The 24,385-nt window shown below is 40.8% G+C and overlaps 1 protein-coding gene across 1 annotated transcript; it reads left to right on the top strand.

The window, feature by feature from the left end:
- The first annotated feature begins 1,346 nt into the window (after positions 1-1,346).
- LOC134191598 (uncharacterized) lies at positions 1,347-23,165 on the top strand. Its single transcript, XM_062660220.1, has 6 exons — positions 1,347-1,501; positions 1,556-1,620; positions 1,677-1,812; positions 1,870-1,973; positions 11,817-11,989; positions 22,878-23,165. Exons 1-6 carry the CDS (start codon positions 1,374-1,376, stop codon positions 23,163-23,165), a joined length of 894 nt encoding a protein of 297 aa, XP_062516204.1. The 5' UTR covers positions 1,347-1,373.
- The last annotated feature ends 1,220 nt before the right edge of the window (positions 23,166-24,385 follow it).

Below are 24,385 nucleotides of genomic sequence, written 5' to 3'. Positions count from 1 at the left end.
GTTTGAAAACAAATACCCCTAATGTCATCTAAACTGTACAAGGATACAAGATATTTTGAGTTGAGGAAACTGTTTATGTTAATATTCCTTGATATAAAGAGAAAAACAGATTGTAATTACAGTGTTCAGAATGAGTGTTCAGAACAAGTCATTCCAGTTTTATATCCAGCAAACTGTGCACCCACTAGAGAAATAGGCATCTTCATTGTGTGTTTGAATTTTATTTTAAAATGGATTATGGATTGATTCTATGAATTTTAGGCTAATGAAAAACTGTTCTGTGGCAACAGACTGTCCGGATCAACAACTTCCTGTAATCCTGCCTGTTTGCCATACATTTCTTATGTAAACAAATCAATTGCAGTAACAGCAGAGTACATGATTAATAAACAGGTTCTTCTGCAATAGTTACTAGTATATACAGTAGTGGACAAAAGTATTTGCCAGGTAGTTTTTGTTGTTGATTTTTCATCATATTCTGGACTACAGAATGGAAATAAGTGCTGATATGAGCATAAATTGATAAGTTAGTTTGTTTTCAAAGGTTGTAATATTGTTTGCATTGAATATGCTTTGATACGTTGTAATGTAAACTTAATTAATCTGTTTTAACTAGGTTGTAACAATAATCTTAATTAAATTGCAACAACCAACTGATTTAGACTCAATTCTGTACCAATTAGTCTTGATTTTCCCATTGCATGACAAACATTGACCAAGAAGTCGCTTTATTAATATTTGTGCTTCCACTCAAACACAAACATCCTGAAAACCCTTGAAATTTCTTGCCTGGCAACTACTTTGTCCACCACTGTATATACACTTATAAATTATAAATTACTATTTATTAAATCACATTTAAGGTTCAAACATACTACCATAAATACATAAATTGTGCTTTAATGTTACTAAATACTTTATTCTAATAAATTAATAATTAGTTAATTAACTAATATCAATTAACTAGCAAAATGTACAAACCTCTGCCGTCTTGTATGATAGCTGCATCACACAAAGCTTTACTGGAGTCAATCGTTTCTCGAGAAAGTCGATTTCTGCAAAGAGAACGGTTTGTAGCAACCAACATTCCCCGTATTGGGGCTCTCCTTTCACTAGCCACTGCTGTTTACTGAGTGTGGTAACTGCTCGCAGAGAAAGCGCAATTCCCACGATCTGTCAGCATAACAACACATTTCGAACTGCTAAATCATGCATGATCCAGCATGCGTGCACGTGAGGATGGTCTACGTTGCACGTGCAAGTTAAACTTATCCCGGCTATATATCCGGGATGTGTGTGTAAAGAGGACCCAAAAAAACTTGCCAAGAGCAGGAGACGGTCTGGAACTTCGAGGCTACCGGGAACGTACACGTATGCAGCAAATGCTTGGATGTTTACATTGCTTATTTGCTCTGTTCACATTTCCATTGTTATGTGACGGTGAGCTTGGACATTATCCTGAGCAAGTGCATCTTCAGTTGACAAAGCAGCCAACTGAATTGTTGGTTATTTGGATGACCCAGTGGTGTATTTCTCCAGCTATTGTTAATTACAGCCTCATCTCTGATCGTCGGCTATCATCTTATGTGCACGGCAGCCAGAAATCATTTGAAGTTGGAGGTGAAAGATAGCAGGAGCTGTTGTCTCTTTTGTGTACATAATAATATTATGTGTAGGACAACTGGCCTGCGTCAATTATGCAAAACTAATTGAGCTCATCCCAGGCGGCACGTTTTGGTATCAAGTCTCCTCAGGAATAGTGTACAAAAGTCGTGTCATTAGAGCCAAGGCTTCCCCTCCTGAATATTCTTGGTAAGGACAGCCAAAGTATATACCGTGTATGTGTATCTAGTGAGACGTGTTGCTCAGCTTTACCGTAGGTTTGATAGCAGACATTGGAACTGATAACTTCGCGCCTTTATCAATACAAGCTATCAAAGAAGACTCCTCCCTGGACTTTGTCATAGCAGCAGGTTGATGCACTCAATATTATGCATTTTGTCTTTCTTAATTAATTAAGGGAGCATTCCAGAGATATGCGATAGCTGCTGGCTCCGCCTTTGCTGGATAATGGGAAATCCATACTACTTTTTTAACCAAGTTGGGTATCTGGGCGCTATCTCAGAGCAAATCCGACACATGTAGGTTAGGAACGTTTTTTAAACTGACTAGGGCTGTTTCAAGAATTTCGTTCAACTAGTGAAGCGTTTTTTACGCGCCATCAGATCACGTGAGCCTTACTGATGCAATCATGTTTTTGGAAATGGTCTCTCTGTTGTTTCCGTCGCTCCAAGAACGGTGGAAACTATCATGCTACTTTCAGACTGTCAACAGACTGACTTTTTCGTGCGATTTATTTCCGTCTGGCAATATTTGAGAGAATTAGCGTTTTGTGAGATTCTTTGGGGTTAAAGGCAGTGGACGCTGTCGGCAATCGTGTTCTAACAGTTTACGAAGCACTCATCCGTAGGCAGGGACACTGTCTGCAAACTTCCTCGATCACCGCACCTTGCTATTTCAGCTGAGCACTACGCTGTGCACTAAAGCTGTGCAGTTCCCCCGGAGTGTTCCTTTAAGCTAGTGCTTGAAGAAATAGGGGTCGAGTACTCATACTTTATGTCATCTGAAACCAATCTCTCACAATTAAATCCCTACTTCAATCTGTTTGCTTCAAGGTGGCTAGTTGGATAGGAGTGAAGTAGGGATTTAATTGTGGGAGATTGGTTTCAGATGTAAAGTATGACTATTTGTCTACAAAAGATTCGACCCCTATTTCTTCAAGCACTAGCTTAAAGTATGCAGCCATCCCTACTTTTTTATTTATTACATAAATATTTTTGTATTCTTAGAACTATAGAATTATGCCGTTCTTGTTTCCTTTTTACAGCTTCTTATAATGCAAGAAATCTCTAGTCCATGGCTTCGTAATCATAGATAGCATGTTTGTTTATTTTAGGTTAGCATGCATTGTTTCTCCACCTGCTTCTGACATACCCACTACCAGACAAGGCAAAATGTGCTTCAAAACAAGACCTCTGACTCACAAAATTTCAATTCATTGTTATGATGACTGTGGCATTCATATGAAGCTAAAATATTTGCATACAAAGATGAAGTACGTCATACTTAATTTCCATGCATCAGAATGTCTAAGAGACGGGTGAAAATTATCGTAGTCATTGTCATGTCATTCACATCCTTTTTGTACAGCTATAACAGTCAAAGAGTGCCACTTTGAAGCTTAAAAAGCCAAAACCAAATATTCCCTGTAACCAAATAGTCTCTGCTGGAGGGGCCAAACCAAATAAGCCCAGTTGAATGGTTTTTGGAACCAAATAGTTGCCGCACATATGTGATATGTGATCCATTTTGCATGGTTAAATTGCATGTGTACAAAGCAGGGACATTGCTGAAATAAGGATGCTTAGTGTTGGCGTGGCAGTATAATTAATATTTGCAAATTTTACTGGATTTGTGAAACAAATGGGGAATGTTTTGATGGTGTGTGAAGCATTTTTGGATTATAATAGAGAATGCTTATAGCTTACGTCCCATTAATTAATGTTGACGAGATAAAGAAGCACTTAGCAGTTGTCATGATACTCCTTTCTTTTAGAGCTGCCACATTAATTTTGTGACTCATAAAGTGCCTGAATCATCTAAATGGTTTTATACAATTGGAACAAACAATGTCACATTGCTAATGATACCAAATAAGGTTGCTCTTTGCCGTTCCCTTCTTTCGTGCTCTTGTTATAATCTGGTGTTTCTTCTTTGTGTTACATTTCCTTTACAAAGTCATATAAAACTTCCTTTCAATCTTGTGCCTCATAGCAAGCTGTCACACACACACACACACACACACACACACACACACACACACACACACACACACACACACACACACACACACACACACACACACATGCACACACACACACACACACACACGCACGTGCACACGCGCGTGCACATGCATACGCACATGCACATGCACACGAACACGCACGTGCGTGCACACACACACACACACACATGCACACACACACACACGTGCACACACACATGCACACACACACACACACGACATGAATACAGCTGCCAGGTATCTGGTCACGCCACCCCTCATCGGGAACTGCTGCATTAGCGACCATGCCACCCCCAAATACTGGGGAACAAAGGTAAAAAAAGTCCAAAGTTTAAAAGCAATAGATGTAACGTTCATAATAAACAGCAGTTCCCTCCTGTCTCTTCTCCTGCCTATTCTATACATGTGTGTACCAGTAACTTTCTTCCTAGCTAGAATTCATAAATTTAATTTTCAGTAATTAAAACTTTTGTCTAAATTTTCAAATCACAGAAATTTAAGACCACAAAAATAACCGGTTATACGGTATCATCTTTCACTCAAGACACTTTGATAGGAATATGTTCAAAGACATCATCAACCAGTGGGATACCGTTTCCTCGAACTTTCAAGAACATATTAGAACAGTTGTCTGTAAAACTATGGTGCTACAATGCAAGATGTTACATGCACATATGCAATTAGAAGTTTTAGATGTTCGTAGTTGGAATTGGCTTACTTGACTTGGGAGAGATGGTAGGAGGGAAGTTGGGGTATTGGGGTATATATATATATATATATATATATATATATATATATATATATATATATATTGAAAGCAGTGACCTGTCCTGGTGCAGAAGCAGAAGCAGCAGAATTTGAAAAAGATGCCAGGCATGAAGCCAATGTATACCACAGCAGGTGGTCTATTCTATCCACTGGTTTTTGAATCTTTGGGCTTCATATCATCTTTCACTCTAAAGACTTTGAAAGGAATATGTTCAAAGACATCATCAATCAGTGGGATACTGTTTCCTCGAGCTTTCAAGAACATATTAGAATAGTTGTCTGTAAAGCTATGGTGCTGCAATGCCAAGATGTTACATGCACGTATGCAATTAGAAGTTTTAGATGTTCGTAGTTGGGATTTGCCTACTTGACTTGGGAGAGATGTTGGGAGGGATGTTGGGGTATTGGGGTATTGTAAAATATAATTTCTGTGAAGCTATATATATATATATATATATATATATATATATATATATATATATATATATATATATATATATATATATATATATATAATATATCTGGATACATTATAAAGCCGTAGTGTCTGTGTGTGTGTGTGTGTGTGTGTGTGTGTGTGTGCGTGCGTGTGTGTGTGTGTGTGTGTGTATGTGTGTGTGTGTGTGTGTGTGTGTGTGTGTGTGTGTGTGTGTGTGTGTGTGTGTGTGTGTGTGTGTGTTCACAGTAAACTCTCGAACGGTGCAACGGAGAGAGGCGATCGAACTGTCGTTCGTCTGCTCTTCTACCCTGGCTCAGTTTATACTCGTTGGTGGATTGTGGGTCCCCTCTCAAGGAGTCAATCCCCACGTGAAATCTCGTGACGGCACGAATGCTACACCTTATGGTTTATTCGAACGAACGGCCACACCAATTCCGTGCGGACTTTACGCATCGTCATCCTTTGCAACGCTTCCAGCGATCGACGATTTCTCACTGACTGAAGCCGTTCTTTTACAGCTTGCGTTTCTCTCCACATTCTCATTGCACTTACATCAAATCCGACCTAAGCTTTTCCAGCACCAAGCGCTACATGGGGAAGTGTCGATTTTAACCGAAAAACACGAGAAGAGCAAGATTTTATTTCATCTGCATGAGTGTCAAGCCATATACGGGTGAGCAAGTAACTGCATGTGACTTCCATGACTTTGCTGCCCAGACATATGATTTTGAACAGGAAATTCGCTGCTAGCTAGACTATGGAATTTTGGATCCTTGCTAACTTTTCTGAGCGGGATATAGTTGAACGGGATATATAACTCTGAATGAAATTCTTCATGAGAATGCTGTCCTGCTGCTAGTCTGAATGGCATCTAGTTTTACACCTATAGTAACGCCCACCTTTCTCAATTGTTACTCCACACTTCCATCTCCACAGGCTATACACAGGAGAGCTGTGTGCTTGTGTGTGTGCACGTGTGTGTGTGTGTGTGTGTGTGTGTGTGTGTGTGTGTGTGTGTGTGCGCACGCTTGTGTGTGTGTGTGTGTGTGTGTGTTTGTGTCTGTCTGTGTGTGCTTGCATGTGTGTGTGTGTGTGCTTGTGTGTGTTTGTGTGTGTGTGTGTGTGTGTGTGTGTGTGTGTGTGTGTGTGTGTGTGTGTGTGCGTGCGCACGTGCATGCACATGTGCACACACACGCACACATGCACACACGTGTGTGTTTTTGTATATATATATAGTTTGTTATAAAATATAATATTATTTCTCTATAAATATATATATATATATATATATATATATATATATATATATATATATATATAATGTGATATGGCATTGTACGGTGGCCATGAATATTAGACATATCGCAAGAGATGTGCACCGTATAGAATATTTGAAAAATCAGGACGTTTTGACCCATAGGTCTTTATCAACTGAAAATAACAGATAATGTTTATCAACTAACTATTTTTTGCTTTAAATTGTCAGTTTTTTGGTACGCCATAATAGTGTTGACCAATGGTCTCTAATCATGGTGTTACCGTCATCCTGATTTAATGTCCATGTCTTGAAATCCAAATTGCCTCTTTGATTCGTCTAGTATAGTATTTGTTTTCTGTTTCTAATGTTTTACTTTCTTCCCAATTCATCATGTGGTCAGTTTCTCAGCAGTGGGCTGCAATGGCGTTGTTATGGGTGTCTCCACGTCGAATTGCTAATTTGTGTTCATTTAGGCATAATTTCAGATTTCTTTTTGTTCTCTATATATGTCTCCATTCAGTCCATGATGTTGTTGCCCTAGTGTACCAAGAATCATCCGATTGGCCTGATTCTTTCAGATCTTTCTTCACATTGTCTCTCCAATGCTTTCAAGGGCTCCTGGTGGTTGTGAATGGGGTAGCCATCCAAATGAATTCTCTTTGGAATTCTGTCGTCAGCCATAATTGCCAAATAAATATAGATATGCGCGATCTACATTGTCATTGGCGTACGGCACTTCTCCATGGCTACTTTCACGCTCTGAGTGTTAGATACCATTGCAATAGTGCAATAATGCTCTGGTTTCTACCCATTTCCCGGTCATGTGCCACAAGAAAACAATCGAGAAAGTGCTTTATCGTTCAGCAGCAAGCTATTTCAAGACGGTAAATGGTAAATGTGTAGACAAAGAACCTAACGCACTTGTTGTTAGATTTCTCGAAATGTCAAGTACGAGGAGCGAAACTGCCATGGTGTACAAGAACATGATTTGCCTTTCTCTTTATACTAGGAATAAAGACTGTATGTCATAGAACGTGGTTCACCCTAAAATGTTTCTTTTGTTCTGCTTTGTTTTGACACAACTTGAAATTGTGGTAAGTTTGCATAGGTGTATCTGTGTGTGTGCTGTGAATCGTGAGTGGGCACCTTTAGGAGGGCAATGCCTTTGTAGTTATCACACTCAGAATGACTTCCCTTCTTGTGAAGAGGGACGATGATGCAGTTTAGTCAATCCGAGGAGACGCTCAACTCTCCAGATAGAGTTGAACAGTGAGGTGAGCCAGCAGGTGGATTTGCCTCCTTCCAACTTCATCAACTCAGCAGATATGCTGTCAGCTCCTGGGGCCTTACCAACTTTATGCTGTGTGATAGCTACCTGATCTCCTCCTCAGATAAGGGCTGGGGCAGGTCTTCATCATCTGAGAATAGTTCTCTGTAAGATGGTGTATTAGCAGTGATGTCAGGCAGTCCAACTGACAACTCGATGTGCAGCAATGTGACACTTCTGCAAAATGTTCTGCCCAACGTTGAAGCTTGTCAATGTCATTTAAGAGGATGGATTTATCATTGGCGCGGATATTGGATGATGAAGGTTTAGATGCTTGATTCCTAAGCAACCTAAACTCTTTGACTAAACTTCCACCACAACCTATCTTTGCTGTAACGTTTTGGCTTTCTTTTAGCTTCTGTTGCCTTAGCACTCCACCATGTATTTCTTGCTTTCTCAGCAGACAACTTGGTTAACCTTCTCGGCCTGCAATATATTTGCCAAGGCTTTTAGGTGTTGCTGGTCAAAACTACTAGATACATGTATGTCCCATAAGTGTAACCATGTCTTCTTCCTGGAGAGATTCCTCACTTCATCTGTAATCCAATCAGCCTCCTTCTGGCAAAGGTGGTAGGTTGTCACTTGCTTCTTGGATTGATGACTTGAAGGAAGCCCACTTGTCTTCAATACAAGGATTATTGATGGTAACAAGGTAGCTGACATACGTATCTGCAAGTGATGCACAAAAGGCTGACGTTTTGTCTGATGGTAAACACTTGGGTCTGACGGGGAGCAGAATGATGACACTGACAACGCTTTGTTTTAATCTTGAATAGAAAGATGGAGGCAACGAGCTCATGGTCTGAGTGATGGTAAACTCTCCAGTAGACACGCATATCCAAAACAGAAAACAATGTTTGGCAGTGACTAGTATATGGTCAATTACATGACCAGGGTTGGAACGGTCACCATTGCGATGCCAAGTCTACTAATGAATTGACTTGTGCCGAAACCAGGTGTTAGTAATAATAAGTTTGTTAGTGATAATAAGTTTGTTAGCGACACAGAAATCCAGCAAACGTTGTCCATTTCCGTTGATTTCACCTACTCCACGAGGACCAATAATTGTGTTGGTATCTGTCCCTATTCGAGCATTAAAATCTTGTAAATGGTGACCATATTTGTTGCTGGAATGGTTGCCATTGCAGAATGCAAATCATTGTAGAAATCATCTGATGGTTGGTTGGCTTCAATTGTTGAGGTGACAAGATTAGTCGGAGTGTAGACAGCAAAAACTGTGATGTAGGAAAGATGTGACTTCAGATGGATATACTTGATTCTCTTATTGATGGGCTTGAAAACACTTCCAGCTGCTTCCCAAGCAACTCGAGCATGAGAAGTCAAGACAATGGTGACTCCACCAGAGTGTGAAGAGTCAGAGTCAGAGTGAAGAATGGTGTAGGACTGCATTGAAGTAGTGCCACGACCTTGCCAACATGACTCATAGAGCCAGCATGTTGATACATTTGTCAAACATTGTTTTACAATTTGACGAATCTTGAAGCTTTGAGCTAGCACTAACCCGCAGATTGAACACTCCAACAAGCTAGTCTAGTCTTATCCTTGCGTGAAGAAAGGCATACAGCTTAGACTTTGTAGTAAGCTTGGTTTTAGAGGCTGCTGTGTCTGTTCATTACATTTCTGTTTATCACAAGATGAACACGGAACATTTGGGACGCCAGTCCAACTGACCCTTGTCGTGCTATTAGCAGGGCCTTGACCCAGTATCCAGGTATTACCAACGAGGAGGTTGCACGACAAAATCCCCATGCACACACCTTTGGCTGTTGTACATTAGCACTTTATCTTACTGTCTTGTTGAAGTAATTAGTTTGTTAATGTTTGAGCGATGACATAATCTGTCAGTTTGTTTATTAGAAAATAAGGTAAAACCAGTTGTGATGCCAAATTTTTTTGAATCTTATGCTTTCTGAAATTGTAGTCGTGCAAACCAAGTCAGTGGTAATTTTGCATGCTATTTTGAATGAGGCCACACCAAAAATTGTCAGATTTAGGTAACATTTTAAACAAAAGCGAGTGGCTAACTTATTTATATGTTAACTAGACAGCACTCCGACAGCCCAAATTTCACCAAGTCAGCTCATGTACCTTGTAATGCTATTAATAATTGTTTTCATGGCAACATTTGAAAGACTTTATGTTCCCTTTAGTGCATGCACATAATGGCACCGGGTTAATGGAAAACCTAATTGATTGTTCCTCTATCAAGGTTCTATGACAGTTTCTTGATCAAAATCCAGCCACGCTTTTTTAGTAATCCTCGCAAACAAACAAACCAATCAACACTGATCAAATGAAGAAGCATTAAAGTGCTTAACCTTCAGCTGGTTACGTAAGTCAAATACTAACTACTGACATCAGGTAGGTTCAGTCATGATCATGCATATACATCTAAATGGCTTGAAGTAGCACTGCCCAGACTCGGCAGGTTATGCCCAATGTAAGAAATGACATGTGTACTAGACTGACAGGTGTTATGTGGGCTGCTAATTAACACCAGCAGTAACAATGAGGCATGCGCTGCATTCCAATTTGTTCCCTTTGGTGTGTCTAGCCACAGACTCACTACTTGGTTTAAACATAATCTTCTTGTAATTAATACCAACCTGAAGATGTCTGGGTACACTTAATTTATACTGGGCACTTTTAATAAACGATCTGATATTAAACAGCTGACTTAATTCAATATACATTGACAAATGTTCTCCTGCATGAAATGACATATCATTGTCAAACCCAGAGAAATGACAGTGATGACTGTTTGTATGCAATGGCTGATGGCATGTCGGGCATTGTCGTATTATACAAGAATGGGCATGACAGTGTGAGAGGGTCTGGTATGAGGCTTGACATTTCCAACTTTTTGCAAAATCTACCAGGACTTTCCTAAGATTCTGCAACAATGTGACAGCAAAGCCAGAACCAGAATCAGCTAGGGTTTGGGGCCAGGGCTCTATTCATGAACTTTTTATCACAACATGTTTTTATTCTAATTTGCACAACTCATACCTGCGTATATTAATGATTTTAATATGTTGGCCATTTTTTAGTTAAGTCACATACAATGGTCACACAAGTTGTTAGTAATCCACTGAAAATCAGTATCACAATCTGCTCTGTAAAAGGCACATATTCTTCAGTTTGGACAAGTGTATACAGCTTGGTCAAGGTTGTAGGATAGTGGAGGGCCTTGGATGGAGATCCGCATGCAGTGGTTCAGTGTCCAATGTGTATCCTAGATAACACTGTAACCAGAAATGATTGTGTGACCATGTTTACCACACCGCAGTGCAGTGTCTTGGTGTTGAGCTGTAGGAAAACCACGGCTCTACAAAGACTGCAGCTTGCATACACAAAAAAAACCTTCAAATTGGCTAGCACATTTACTCACGATAGACAGAGGGGAATATATACGTGTATTACCAAGAAGAAATATTGAAGTACTAAAGTGCTAAACCCTTGGCTGCTCTCCACCTTGAATGTAAGTAATCAGAGTCAATGAAGTGTGTAAGAAGGGGCTAGACACATTGACTGGCATGCTAATTTACACCAGCGATAACAGTGAGCACATGTGCTGTATTCCAATTGTCCATCTATTGGGTTACTGTAGCCCTAGTGTATTGGCTCCTCGGGTTAACGAGTAGGCAGCCTTCTAAACAAGCAGGCAGGTTATCCCAATCTAAAATTTTGGTTTTTGTGATAATGTATCTTTAGTGTTGGCAAAAATTCAAGGAACTTTGGATTCTTGACAATCCAGTTACTTTGGATATTTCCTCATTATGCAGGTAGCAATAAGCACTTCATGGTTATATAATTAGAAGGGTTAGACTGATATGTTCTGTAGTCTACATTGTCAATGACAGGTGAATAATTAGAATTAGACTTGATGAGGATCCATAATGCATTAATCTGAATCTCAGGTTTCTTTTCAATTTCCGTACAATTCAAAGCATTTGTAGACACTTCACTGTCAGTACAGACTTGTACTCAGTCGCATGGCCTTTGAATTAATTTTAATGCTGCTGCTTGGAATGCCAAGCGTTGAGTGTAGCTGTATGTTTAATGCACACTTGGCAGAGGCTAATGCAGGTAAATTGATATTATAGTAAATAGTAAGAGTTGTTCTATTTTATAGGTGATTTGTCTTATGCTGATACTGCATCTGCTCAAAGTCCAGAGGCTGTTCACTACAGGACTGATCTGTGGGATCGATTTGGACGGTTGTTGGAAGGATTTGCAAGTCAAGTACCATTTATGACAACGATTGGAAACCATGAAGTGGACTTTGAAATCAATGCCAAGCCAGAGGTCAGTTTAATTGATATCTACCAGCACATGGTAGGTTTATAGTAGCCTTGGTTTCAGATGCTTTCTGTATGTACTACTGTACATAAAAGGTATATGGGGTCAAAGTAGGAGGAGCAAGGGGAAAAGGGTCTGGGCGTACTGCTACTATAACGAGTTCAGGGGCGGGAAAGATGAAACACTCCGTACCAATAGAAACTGCTTGCTCACTTCGAGCAGTGGTTCTGATTGGTCTACAGCAAGAACAATACCACTTAGTTACAATTGTATACATGCTAATTAACATTGTGAGGCATAGAGTTAGGCTCGTATTACAACAGCTGCAGCATTTCTTGCGATGGAGGTCTTCCCGAGTGAATTAGAAATTGAAGCTATGCCTATACTACACGTATACTGATCCTTGTAGATCCATCTCAAGCGATTCAATAGTGAAAGCAATAGCTGTTTGCTGTCCTCAATTTGGGATTGAATCTCTGAAGCCATTGCTGCACCTCTGCATACATGATATGTCAACTGATCCGAGGAGACTGGCTATGGCGAGGCTATAATATTCCACATGATACCAAGTGTGTGCAAAACTATACGGGTCATGGGTAATGCAGACTGCTCTTTCCATCCAAGCCAATTGTGGTTGTTGCATCACCATTGCTTTCTCTCATGAGAGACCAGGTAGCAAGCTTGACAGAACATGATGTAACAGCTGCAATGATAGGCATTAGCTTGTCTGAAGACGAACAGATTTGATGTGGTGATGTCAGGGTTGTGTTTGGCAGTCCAGAAATGCTTTCATTGGAGGAATGCCCTTTTTCCACAATTCACGTTATTGCTGTTGTTGCAGACGAAGTTTACTACGAAATTCATTGTGTTGTTCAGTGGTTAGCCTGTTTTTGCTGACTGTTTTGATGTTATTAGAATGGAATTGACTGATGAGTTATAACATAATGCAGTTAGCGTAATGGTATAATTTGGTTCTAATAGCTTTCCTGCCCCTGAACTCGTTTGTATTGTTTGCTGTGCACCCAGACGTTTACCCCTCGCTCCTCCTACTTTTACTCCATATCTATACCTGTCATGTGCAGTAGTACATATAAGAAACGTCTGAAATCGAGACTAAGGTTTATAGATGATGCAGTTTTGTGCCCACTGCAAAGAAATTTTTTTAATCGAAAGGCATTGATAATCATACTATTATCTCCAACTGATTCATGTAAGTATGATTTGTGCAAATATGTATGTATGGTCAGTTTCTTGTTGGTTCAATTGATGGCAAACATCCTATAATGAGAGCATGGAATTGAGTTCTGCTAGAATTGGCACTTTTGTGTTTGGTCAGAATGCTCTAATTAATTTAGAATAATCACTAGTGAATGCCAGTTTCTGTAATGTATGGGAAACACTAGATTGTTTTAAAGTGTTACTGACTAAGCTGATCTAACACATTGTCAGAGGTTGAATCAGGTGTGAACATAGGCTTTATCTTTGATCAATTGTTTATTTCTTGTTTTAAATAACGCAATTGGGAAAGGGTGGGATGAGAATGATACTTAGGGATTAATAATGTTAGAGTCAACTTATTTTGGCTAATGTGTTATCCTTTTATCCATCAATTGATTTTGCTGATAGTCATCATTACGGCTGAATATTTACCTGGGTTCTGTAATGTTTTAGACATAATTTTGGCAAACATGGTTACCTGTAGATGACAACTTTTAACTTATGCTGCACAGCTTTTATTCTAATTTTAGTTAATAAATGAATAGAGAAACACATTACAGTGCTAAACCATCGGCCGGTGTATGTAATGACATATCTCGTCACGTGATAATGTTTTGCAACTGAGGTTTTAGTTCAACCCACTTATCTCAGCTAAGGTTTCCAATGCATTTGTTTAGCTAAACAAAGTACAAAGCGTCTCCAGACTTGCATACGTACAGGTCAGTTGCTTTGTCCCACAAACAGATGCGCTGTGGACAATGCATGTTCCCCTATCTCAAATTTCCGTGGAGCACCAAACTTCTGTTGAAGATGACACTAAAGTGATTTGAGCAATAACACCGCGGCGGCTCAGCCACACACACCGAAAATTCAAGCTGTCAGACTGCAGAACCACTATGCAGAATTCAAAACCCTGTGGAACAAGCAAAATTTTACAAGTCAGGTGCAGCTACACGTAATGCATGGCGCTTGAATCCAGTAATTTCGCTCTCTAGACGCCTTGTTGTTGGTGGGAATACATGCACGTACAAATGTAGACTAGGCATTGTTTCTATGTGCTAAACTCGTCAAGCAAAGGACTATAAAGACCATGTACAGGATGGACGCCCGATGGCCGAATTCTCGTCCAAGCAAAGAGAGGTGGAGCTTTATGATGACATCACATTGCTATGGCAAATGACATATGTTCAAGTGCTTCAAGACTTCACAGTTACTGAGTGTTTTATTTTAGTATACCTAATTCAAAATGCGATGAAATGCACATGCGCCAGTGTGAGCATGCCCATTAAGTTTCATGTATCGTAATAGCACATAGAAATAACAAAGAAATAATGACTTCATGGGATTGATATTTGGGAAAGTAGGGCATTTTATTCAGAAGAGTGCATTTACTCAGCAAAGTTGGTTTGTTTTAGCAGACAACTTCTAGCTAAAATTTTGTACTCTGTATTGTTGCATATCCAAACTTGCTTATCCCAACCCTTGCTTAACCAAAGTAATGGTTGTTGTGTTTTGTTATATATACCCACATATAGCCATCTCCTCCCCAACTTAAAACTTAATAATACATCATAGTGTCATCTAAAGAAGAAAAACTTTTCCCAAACGCAAGATCATGCTTTATTGCAATTCTCCTTAAATTGACTTTGCGTTGTACTCCCAAAGTTTAACTGATAACCGTTCAGAAAGATTTTGGAAAGCTTGATTCAAAGTAGTCCCAGTGAACGTCATTGTTTCAAAGCTATAGTTTCAGAGTCTTAAGACTGGCTGGAGTCCAATATCCTAAACTTTCTATAGAAATAGGAAAGAAATCTGCTCCCCATTGAGTCACATTAAACTCACGTTTCTCGTCTTTTTTCATTTCTCCAGCGTTTCTGGCTGCGCCTGCTTCAATGGCAGCAGTGCAGACAAAATGTGGTTGCAATGAATTGCGGACAGTGATTTCAAAAAGGCTGGGTTCCCATTAAGGAAGCCCGGATGATATATGTCACCAGGATGAGATTGACGATTAGCAGAACAGTTCTGTTCTCTTCTACAAGATTTGGTGTCAGACAGTAATGCATGCCACATTATATCTCATAAAGCATTGTGACATCAACAAGGTACTGTCATAGCCGTAACCTAATGGATGATTACCTTAAAGCGTTGTTGGAATTTGCTGCAGGAAATATAGGAATACCCAACCATAATCTGATGGCAACTATAAATAAATTCATGCTGAAGCATAGCCAGGGTGAGATTTCTGTTTGGTGTTGCCCTTAACTAGGCTCCAGCATAAGGAGAAGCTATAGTATTGATCCTTGCTCTGTCTTGTCTCTGTTGCTAGACCCTTGTTTCAAAGCCTCCAGTTGAATTCCGTCAAGGTGTGACTGCAAGGATTTTTGTGAAGCAACAGAAAGATTAGTAAACGTGGCTGGAAGGACACTCGACAAAGCAAATCTTTCATCACAACTTCTCCATGAATTTCAACTATATCCACTGTAGAAACAGCATCATCTAATCCTGATGCAGGGTTCTCGCTACAGTGTGGCAGCGTGACGCTGCGCTATGCTCCAGTAGGAGTGTGCCATGCTCAGAAACGGTAGATAGGAGTCCAAAGTCTTACAGCTAATGAATGTTTGAGAATTCCATGCTACTGAAACACAATCCTGAAGGTGACAATAGCCACAAATCCAGGCTCTTACATAATAACGAGGGATGATAGCCTCCCTCCAGACTTACGCACAAGTGTTGATTACAGTCCCCAAATGCCCTGCCTCTGATTCTATAGTTCATTCCAGAATTAGAGGCAGTTGAGGTTTTCCTTCGATAAATCATGCTAGGAGGCACGTAGGCTCATGAAATTGACACCGTTGGAAAGCCCATCATGTCGGTTCTGCTGATGGTATTAGCACAGCTATCGGCATAAACGTCTATCCGCAATGATATTATTTAGCATACATGGTTGCTGTAATGAGCTACGATGGACTGTTCTAAGCTGACACCAGAGCTGATCCAGGAACTTAATGTGGGAAAATATGTATGTTAGCAAGCAAACAGCTTTGCAGAACTTGTTAGCGAGCCGTGACTGTTACTGTCTGTAGTTGATTCCTATTCCTCTTCACTTTCAGTAAAGTATGAGTGACCTCAGTGTAAACAGAATGTAGAAAAATGGAGATACTTGCAGTTGATACGTCATTTTGTGAAATGATTATGGGAATATTGGTCAGGAACACGCCTATGACACATCCTTTATTCATGACTGTCTCGAATTCTGGAACGTACTATAGTCCCAGATGCCCTTTCAGTGACACAGAAAGCACACCTCTTGTTCGGGAAGTGTGCACCTACTAGAATCTACTCTAGACTAGTCATGGCTTCATATGAGGAAACAACAGTGGTCCACGTCAATCAACGCCTGTCAAACTTTCTGTTGTTCGTCTATGAAGCTTGCGCATGCGCAATGTATGAACATTGCTAAGAAGAGCTTATTGGCGATCGAAGCTGATTTTCTTGCTAGGCCACTTGAACGTATGTTACACGCAATAGCTACAACACAAAGTCTACCTCACTTGAGATCGGCTCCAGTGTGCATGTCCGACTGTAGGACTGCATGCATTGTGGACACGCCCATCCAACCACACTCCTAAAAATCTCTAGCGAAAACCCTGATGATGATAAAGATTTAGATGAATAGCCTAATAGCTGATTAAGAAGCTGACGGTTTGCGTTACAGCAACCAACAAAAGCAGCAGCAGCCGAAGATAGATTTTGAGGTAGATTAAAGACTTCATTACCAAGTGCGAGATATGTCGTTCAATAGATATGAAAACAACGGAAGGAAACTTTACATTCACATGAAGTGTCTGACAGACCATGGGCAAGGGTAGCAGTCGACTTATTTAAATGGAAAGAGCAGCAGTACATGCTAACAGTTCATCATCACCCAACTACTGCCAGTTCCATGGCAAAGTGGAGAATGCTGTATGAACAGTAAAAAGACTATTCAAAAAAGCAACGAAATCAGACAATGATCCCATGTTAGCACTTTTGGGCTTCAGAAACACACTGTTGGAAACCCTCAATTTCAGTCCAGTGCGGCACCTGTTTAGCCGATGCACACGAGGGCTAATACTCATGAGGCGGGAGCGGCTACAACCAGAACCTCAGCACCACGTAGCAAAAAACAAATGCAAGAGATGAAACAAAGCAAGCACACGCATATAATCGAAATGCAAAAGATTGACCGTATTTGCCCATAATAATGCCCTGGGTGTATAGAAAAGAAAGACTTTTTTCTGGGCGTATACTAGGACATGGACGTTATTTTGGTCCTAGGCGTATACATGGTCACGAAATGCTGTCATTTGGCCAATCATCTAAATACTTGAAGACAGAAATACCACAAATGCTTGCAATTACCCATTTGCAGGATCAAGGCTACTGGTACTGGTATCCATAAGCATCAACATACACGCAGAAACTAAACACTATACACACGTTTTCAGCCTGAAGCCCGTCAAGAGCATCAGGGTCGGTAATTGCAACAAAGACATGAGTCTAGCGGTAAGCACTTTCACTGAACAGTAACACCAGCTCATCGAACGCACACAAAGGGAGACAAATGTTTGGATCCTGTTTTGTTTTGTTTGCGCATGTGTATCCTGGGCTTGTACTTGGGCATGGGCGTTTTTCGGGCTGAAAGTTCTGACCTGTCGCACATGGGCGTATATACGGGCATGGGCATTACTTTGGTATGGGTGCTATTACGGGCGATTATGGTATCCCCTCTAAAAAGGGGTGATGGGGTCAGAATCCAGCCAGTCAAAGTGAAGAAGGAGTTGGAATCAGCCACAGTAGCGAAAGTGCTACCATACCGGTTATATGAGGTCAGAACACCTGATGGACGTGATTTGCCGGGATTGCTCCAGCACGAGAAGAGCCTGGTCGCTTTTGAGAACGTCATAGTGACGTGGGACCCCGGATCCGGTTTCATAGCTAGGATAAGGCTAATTTGATTAGGTAAACATGAAGGTATGAAAGTTGAGAACATGCGACATCGCTTTACGCACTTGCTTGTTTTGCACGATGTACGTAGTTGACATCATTGGTCGCTTCTACTATGTATCTAGACAGCTCAGCCATGTAATATTCTGCAGTGTCACAACTCCTTTTCATTCAGTTTCGCCAACACTACACCGCCGAATCTAGACGACTACCAATCTGCAGCGTGGTAGTTTGAGAAATGAACTCATGTATTGTACGCGGTTAGTGTAGGTAGCATTCAAGAGTCCATGCATTGAAACAAGTTGTACGTAGTACACAGCACATGCAACTACGAGTCAACTCTACACATGCACTTTCTGAACATGGTAGGTCCACTGCACTTCTGTTTTCCCACGCCTAGTCTAGGTGTTTACCAGTTCAGAGCCAAACCAATATCGTAAAAAGAGCTGCTTGCTAGGTCCACGTTCATTTCAAATAGACTGTGTTGGCAATCCACGCGCCACCTGATCACAACGTGATCTCCGTTCCCGTCTGGAGAGGTCAACAAGCTGTATGCCACTGCTTTGATGAACCGTTGAGTGAAACAGGGCCGGCAGTTCTCACGCCATTTTCCTCACAGACTATAGATGTCAGAGTAGATGCACAAGAGTGGTGCTACGTCGGTTTCAAACCTGCAGATGAGTTCAGTAGAAAGAAACGTTGCTGGAGAGTGTAGGTTCACCGCACCAGTCCCATGTAGGCCATTCCTGGGCTCATTATTCACCAGGACTTCGTCCATCAACAGCGTCACTGGCTTTCGTGTTCAAGCGCTCTCCGCGAAGAGCTTGTCTGCACTTCATATATCAAACGCAATTACATTAATGAGCTCTTTAGGAAATTGAATTAGCCTTATCCAAGCTATGAAACTGGATCCAGGGTCTGACGTTCTCGAAAGCGACCAGGCTCTTCTCGTGCTAGAGCAGTTCCGGCAAAAGCTCCTCCTCCTCATGAGATTCACGTGCATTTAGCTCAGCAACTGCACGGAAGAGCCTGGCTTGCGAGGCTAACTAACTTAAATATACCGTACTAACTTTCTGCAGACGAGTTTTCTCATTCTGCGTGCTTTCTCAAACTGAACTGGTTACGGTTTTTTGCTACGAACTATCCTGAACTATTTTGGGCAGATGCAGTTCTCCTCGTTTTGCTATCGGTTCGAAAATATGACTATTACGATTTTGAGTGAGAGGTGCACCCTCCCCATTTCGGAAGCGGCTCTGCACGTGCTTCAGTATTTGGCACTAGCAGGTGCATCTCTTGACACTCCCAAGCGTGTCTGTTGTTCTCAGCGATTCCAAAAATGTTTATTATGAGACATGCGAGGAGTTGTTTACGGATTGTGCAACGAGACAACGAAGCAAGCACGACTTCTCTCTGCTGTTTGGTAGACCTATCTACTACAAATTGTTCAGGACTCTAAACTCAAAACTTAATATAACTGACGAAAGCACACTTCATATGCTCTCAGATATATACCGATAGTTGGACTTTCTTATGGTAACATGTAACAGCTTATGTAGTAAGATTGATCGGCATAGCAGAGCACCCCTTATTGAGTGTCAAGTGCACCATACATGTATACATTGGGAGGTGTTTAGAGACCACATTTTTGCGCCCGAGCGGTATTTGGCGGTCTTTTCGGTTTGTAATCGACTTCAGCTGATTTCGTGTGCTTTCAGTAGTTTTATTATCTGGGTCATGTTTCTAGTTGTAGTACGTTGCCATTGCATTCAACAGTTTTTGGATTTTGTTTACCTACTGCAACAGCGGTGAAAACCCCAGTTATACTCTACAGTATTGCCTTTTCTAACTTTTTTTGAGAATAAATTTCTATTGCACTGCTAGCCCTAAATTTGACTTTCCAACTGCTGCCATTTAGGTAGCAATTTAATTTGGTGTAGGTGCTTAATAGTATGCAATCATAGCGTTTCACCACAAAAGTGCTTGATAGTTGGTTCTATTTATATGTGATGGCCGAGGCATCAATTATGGGAAGTAGCAGTATTGAGTCATTGGAAGGATTGTTCATCCAAACCTTGTACAGGAGATCATTTACACCACTTGCAGAAATCTTCTTGCTGTACATCATACCTGTAAACTCCTCAGAGTCAGAGCAGTTTATGAGAAACTGTTGGTCAACATTCAAGTTCTTGCATAGTGTGCCCTTTTCCATTCTTGACAAGATCAAAAGCTGTGCTTTTTCCTTGGCCAAGAAAGCACTAGTGCTGTTGCAGCCAGTAAAGGCATGCAATCCGGAAAGTACTTTACACACATCTTCTCATAGCGACCAAGCAATATCTGTCATGATCCAATGTAGTATGTCCACTAGACAGTTAAATAGGAAGAACTGAGCATAGGCTAAATGGGAGTCTCTTAGCGACGTGAAACTTTCTGTTCTTTTTAGGTTGAGTAAATTCCAATTCTCTTCTTCAAATGGACTGTGTCGGAGAGCACGCTTTATATTGACCTTAGCCATTGTGGCTAAGGAGCCTAGAATGGCAATTGCATTGTTGTCAGTAATGTATCTTAGATCAAACTCTTCTTTGGAGATGTAGTCATTGACACTAGAACTGAATGGTGTGGACAAGTACATACTCAATCTCCAACGTGCCTCCTTACTTTGGTACTGCACCCAAGCCAGAGAGAGCGTTGTAGGTGTTTCAGACGCGGAAAATAAGATTCTGCCCTATGTCCACAGTCACATTTACTCTTTAGCCCTTTCTAAATGGCATCTGGATGATCATAAGCAGAGGGGAAGTTGGGGCTAATAGTCCTGGGTCCACGCATGAAAGCGATTGCTTTTGTTGTGTCCAATAGTACGAGTTAAATGCGAACATTGCAAGTTGTTCTTTATGCAGTTAAAAGAAAGAAATCAAGAAAAGTTGTTTTTCGTTTTTTTAAGAAGTGTCCAAAGTGCGATTTTCTATTTATCTGTGGAAAAAAGTTAGTGCGCTAAGCATTATTATAGCAACAAACACGTGTTGCACATTCTCTTCGTTTTCTAGACTACCAGTGTAACGGAAAATAGTGGAATATACTGATGCTGCACTAAATATAAATCTAACAGTTAAAAAGTTAGTTTACGTTTACGCTCTCCTTATTTAACTAATTATATTGTACGCATGTCTAATATTAAAGAAATATTAAAAAACAAATCTGCTACTCTTTGATGTCTTTAGAGTCTTTTGCATCAAGGTCTCTTCCTGTTAGTGTAGTATAGCAGCAATTGTGGCAACTGCAATGATATTAATTAAATACTTTAGTTGCATGACTAGCTGTTGCTGCTCTGCTAACGAGATGTACAGGTAGTGGACTTTGAATTGCTTTTGCAGTTGGTAAACAACAAGGCGGTTTATACAATCAAATTTTTAATTTAGGCACGAGCTACATGTATTTAGCTCACAGCCAGAACGTCAATTTTAGAAAGATACTGTTCTTATGTCAAGCAAAGATATGACAAAGTAACAATTGCCACTAAACTTGTACCAAGAAAAATTTTCAACAGCTCTAGCAAGCCACGAAAAGCTCTGCTAATTTTTCTAACGCGTTGTTTTCAGCAGCGGTTCCAATTTAACCTAGAGCTTTTGGTGAAGTGTAGTCCCTAGTTTCCCTAGTTGTAGCACGAAGTGCACGTGGTATAGGACTTCCTTAGCATGTAAATCATAATCCTCTCTAGCTAGAAGAACTCTCTTGTCCTGCTAAGTTTGGGCGGCTTGTAGCAGTGTCTGCACAGAGTAATCCATGCAGTGTGAATAGTGAGTAAGTCTAAGTACATTTATCATGAGTCTGATGAAAGGCATTTCCTATGTCTTTCTCACCTTAGCATTTCTCTACGTTATTGACCATGCAGTAAGTAGAGATCGCATCAAAAGACAACGGGTTGATTAATGTCTGGCTCAATGCAGGGGTCTTTTGAGACGGAGAACACATCTAACATGTACATCTCTAGAACACGTTGTAGACTTCCTTTGACAGAGTAGTGCGGTATGAAGTACAGCATCTGTACTGAGTAAAGGAAATTTGATAGTATCGACAATACCTAGGAAAATGTAGACGGTATACACGCTATACTTTTTGAGAATCAGATCTAAAGTTTACTGAAGGTTCGGAACAATTGCTCAACGTTTCTGTGTTCCATGGTAATAGGGAAATTGTGGCCCAGTAACATAAGAGAAAGGTAAATTTATTATTATATGACTAGTACTACCCGCCCTATTGGCGGTGGCAATCTATAGTGTACGCCACTTCTGCAAAGAAGACGCACCTTCCATGACACACAGCCGCACGCACGCACGCAAAAGCGGTCCGGTGAGCCAGTGCATCTTGCACTCTGGGAATTAGAGGATGGCATATAGTGGCTGGCGACCGCATGTCACATCCGCATACTCGGTTAATTGATTGAGCAAACAAACTCCGGCTCATCTCATGTCAGCAGACCATGAGCCACAGCCGGCTTACTCCGACTACAGTCAGCGCATCCAGACGATGCAGATGATGGCACATCCAGATTATCAATGCAGATGAAGCGCAGACCAGCACGTCGCATCCGCATACTCAGTCAATTGAATAAACAAACTCCCGCGCATCTCAATCTCCCGTATCTCAATGCACGTCACATTCGTGAAGACACATTTGCATAGCAATCTAATTTTAGGTTAATTTCAACCCCCAAAGCAATCCGACACGACCGTTTGTCTCAGACTACGCATTTTCCAGCATCCACATCTCAGACTCTTACCACCTAAAACGTCATGATCTATTCGTGGAGAATGATGTCACTTTTGCGAAGACACATCTGCGCATCTCATTCCAGGCCGCCAAAGTCTCGTTTCGGGCCATCGGAGGCAGTCGAGGCGAAATCCGACGTGACCGTTCATCTCGGACTCGCGATCTCGACCGGTCTGCCACGTTTTGTGACGATCCGGGACCGGCGTCGTGTTGATCGGCGCGTTGCAGACAAACAGACAGACATGTGGACAGGTGGATAGACAGAAGTAGGCGTTCCCGAGCGTTTGCGTATTATATATAAGAAAGTTATCAATTTGACAACAAGGTTTTTAGAGCTTAACTGTTTGGTTTAGAATTATCATGCACTCAATGGATCCTGTTTGCAGAAGAAATTTATATTGTGACAGAAGATAGTTAATTGTCCAAGACTTGGTGCAAATACCTAGACAGGTGCTAACATTCTCATTCAATGAAATTTTTGATATGCCGTATCATCATGAGCTTTAGGTCTGCTTTGACGACTTTGCATACTTGCAACTAGAAATGAGGTGGTACTACTGCTTTACTGTGACAGTCATTGTTCTCAGTGTGTAATGGTTGAGTGTGGTTTCAACTTACAAATAAACAGTAAAGACACAGTCTGTCAGTTGTCTCGAGGTCTGATACCTACAACAAGGTTTAGACTGACGATGATTATTTATCCAGTGTGTACAGTGGCAGCATAGTAATGGCATCCCACATTTGTGCTAAGTGATCTCTCACATCCGGGTTGTTTCATAGCTTCACATCCACATTCCAGCTCATTACGTTACATTCTGTTACATTTGTTTTTTTTATGCACGCATTCCAGACAGATTTCAAAAGCGTGAGTTGCCACATGTGTGGTTTATGAAATATACGGGACATCCTTTAGAAAACGTGTGCATGTTTCAAAACAACAACTTGAGACATTGATAGGCATAGAAAACACTACGAAATATAAAAAATAACAGCGGTTGAAAGTCTCAAAACTAATTCGTACTCTTGGCTGCAACAAAAGTACATGAAAGGAACGTTCTTTTGGGCATGGCCCCGGGACTATAATTTATGAAATTCTTGGGCAAGAAAAACCGGTAGATTAACCATGCGTGAGATCGTACACCAGAGTGTAAATGAAAGTTGCTTGATGATGAAGTAGACATGTTAAGTGTATTAATGAATTAATGGACAGTGTCTGTTAATTGGTTGAGCATTGGAGGGGACAGTATGTGCGTAGATGTGGCCCCCACAATCTACGTTAGAGCAGCAGTGCTGGTATTTGCAGGACTCTGCTTATTTGTCACACAAATTTCTGTTTTGAACCGGTGGCAAGGTTCCTTCGAATTGCTTGTTTTGGTGGACATGGCTTTTCTAGTGACCATTGTGTGCTGCGGTTGATTCACTGCAGAATCAGTG

This window comes from Corticium candelabrum, chromosome 15 (assembly GCF_963422355.1).
Source record: "Corticium candelabrum chromosome 15, ooCorCand1.1, whole genome shotgun sequence".
In the NCBI taxonomy this organism is placed as follows: Eukaryota; Metazoa; Porifera; class Homoscleromorpha; order Homosclerophorida; family Plakinidae; genus Corticium; species Corticium candelabrum.
The sequence above is the reverse complement of the archived record's forward strand: the minus strand, read 5'-3'. Positions and strand labels throughout refer to the sequence as shown.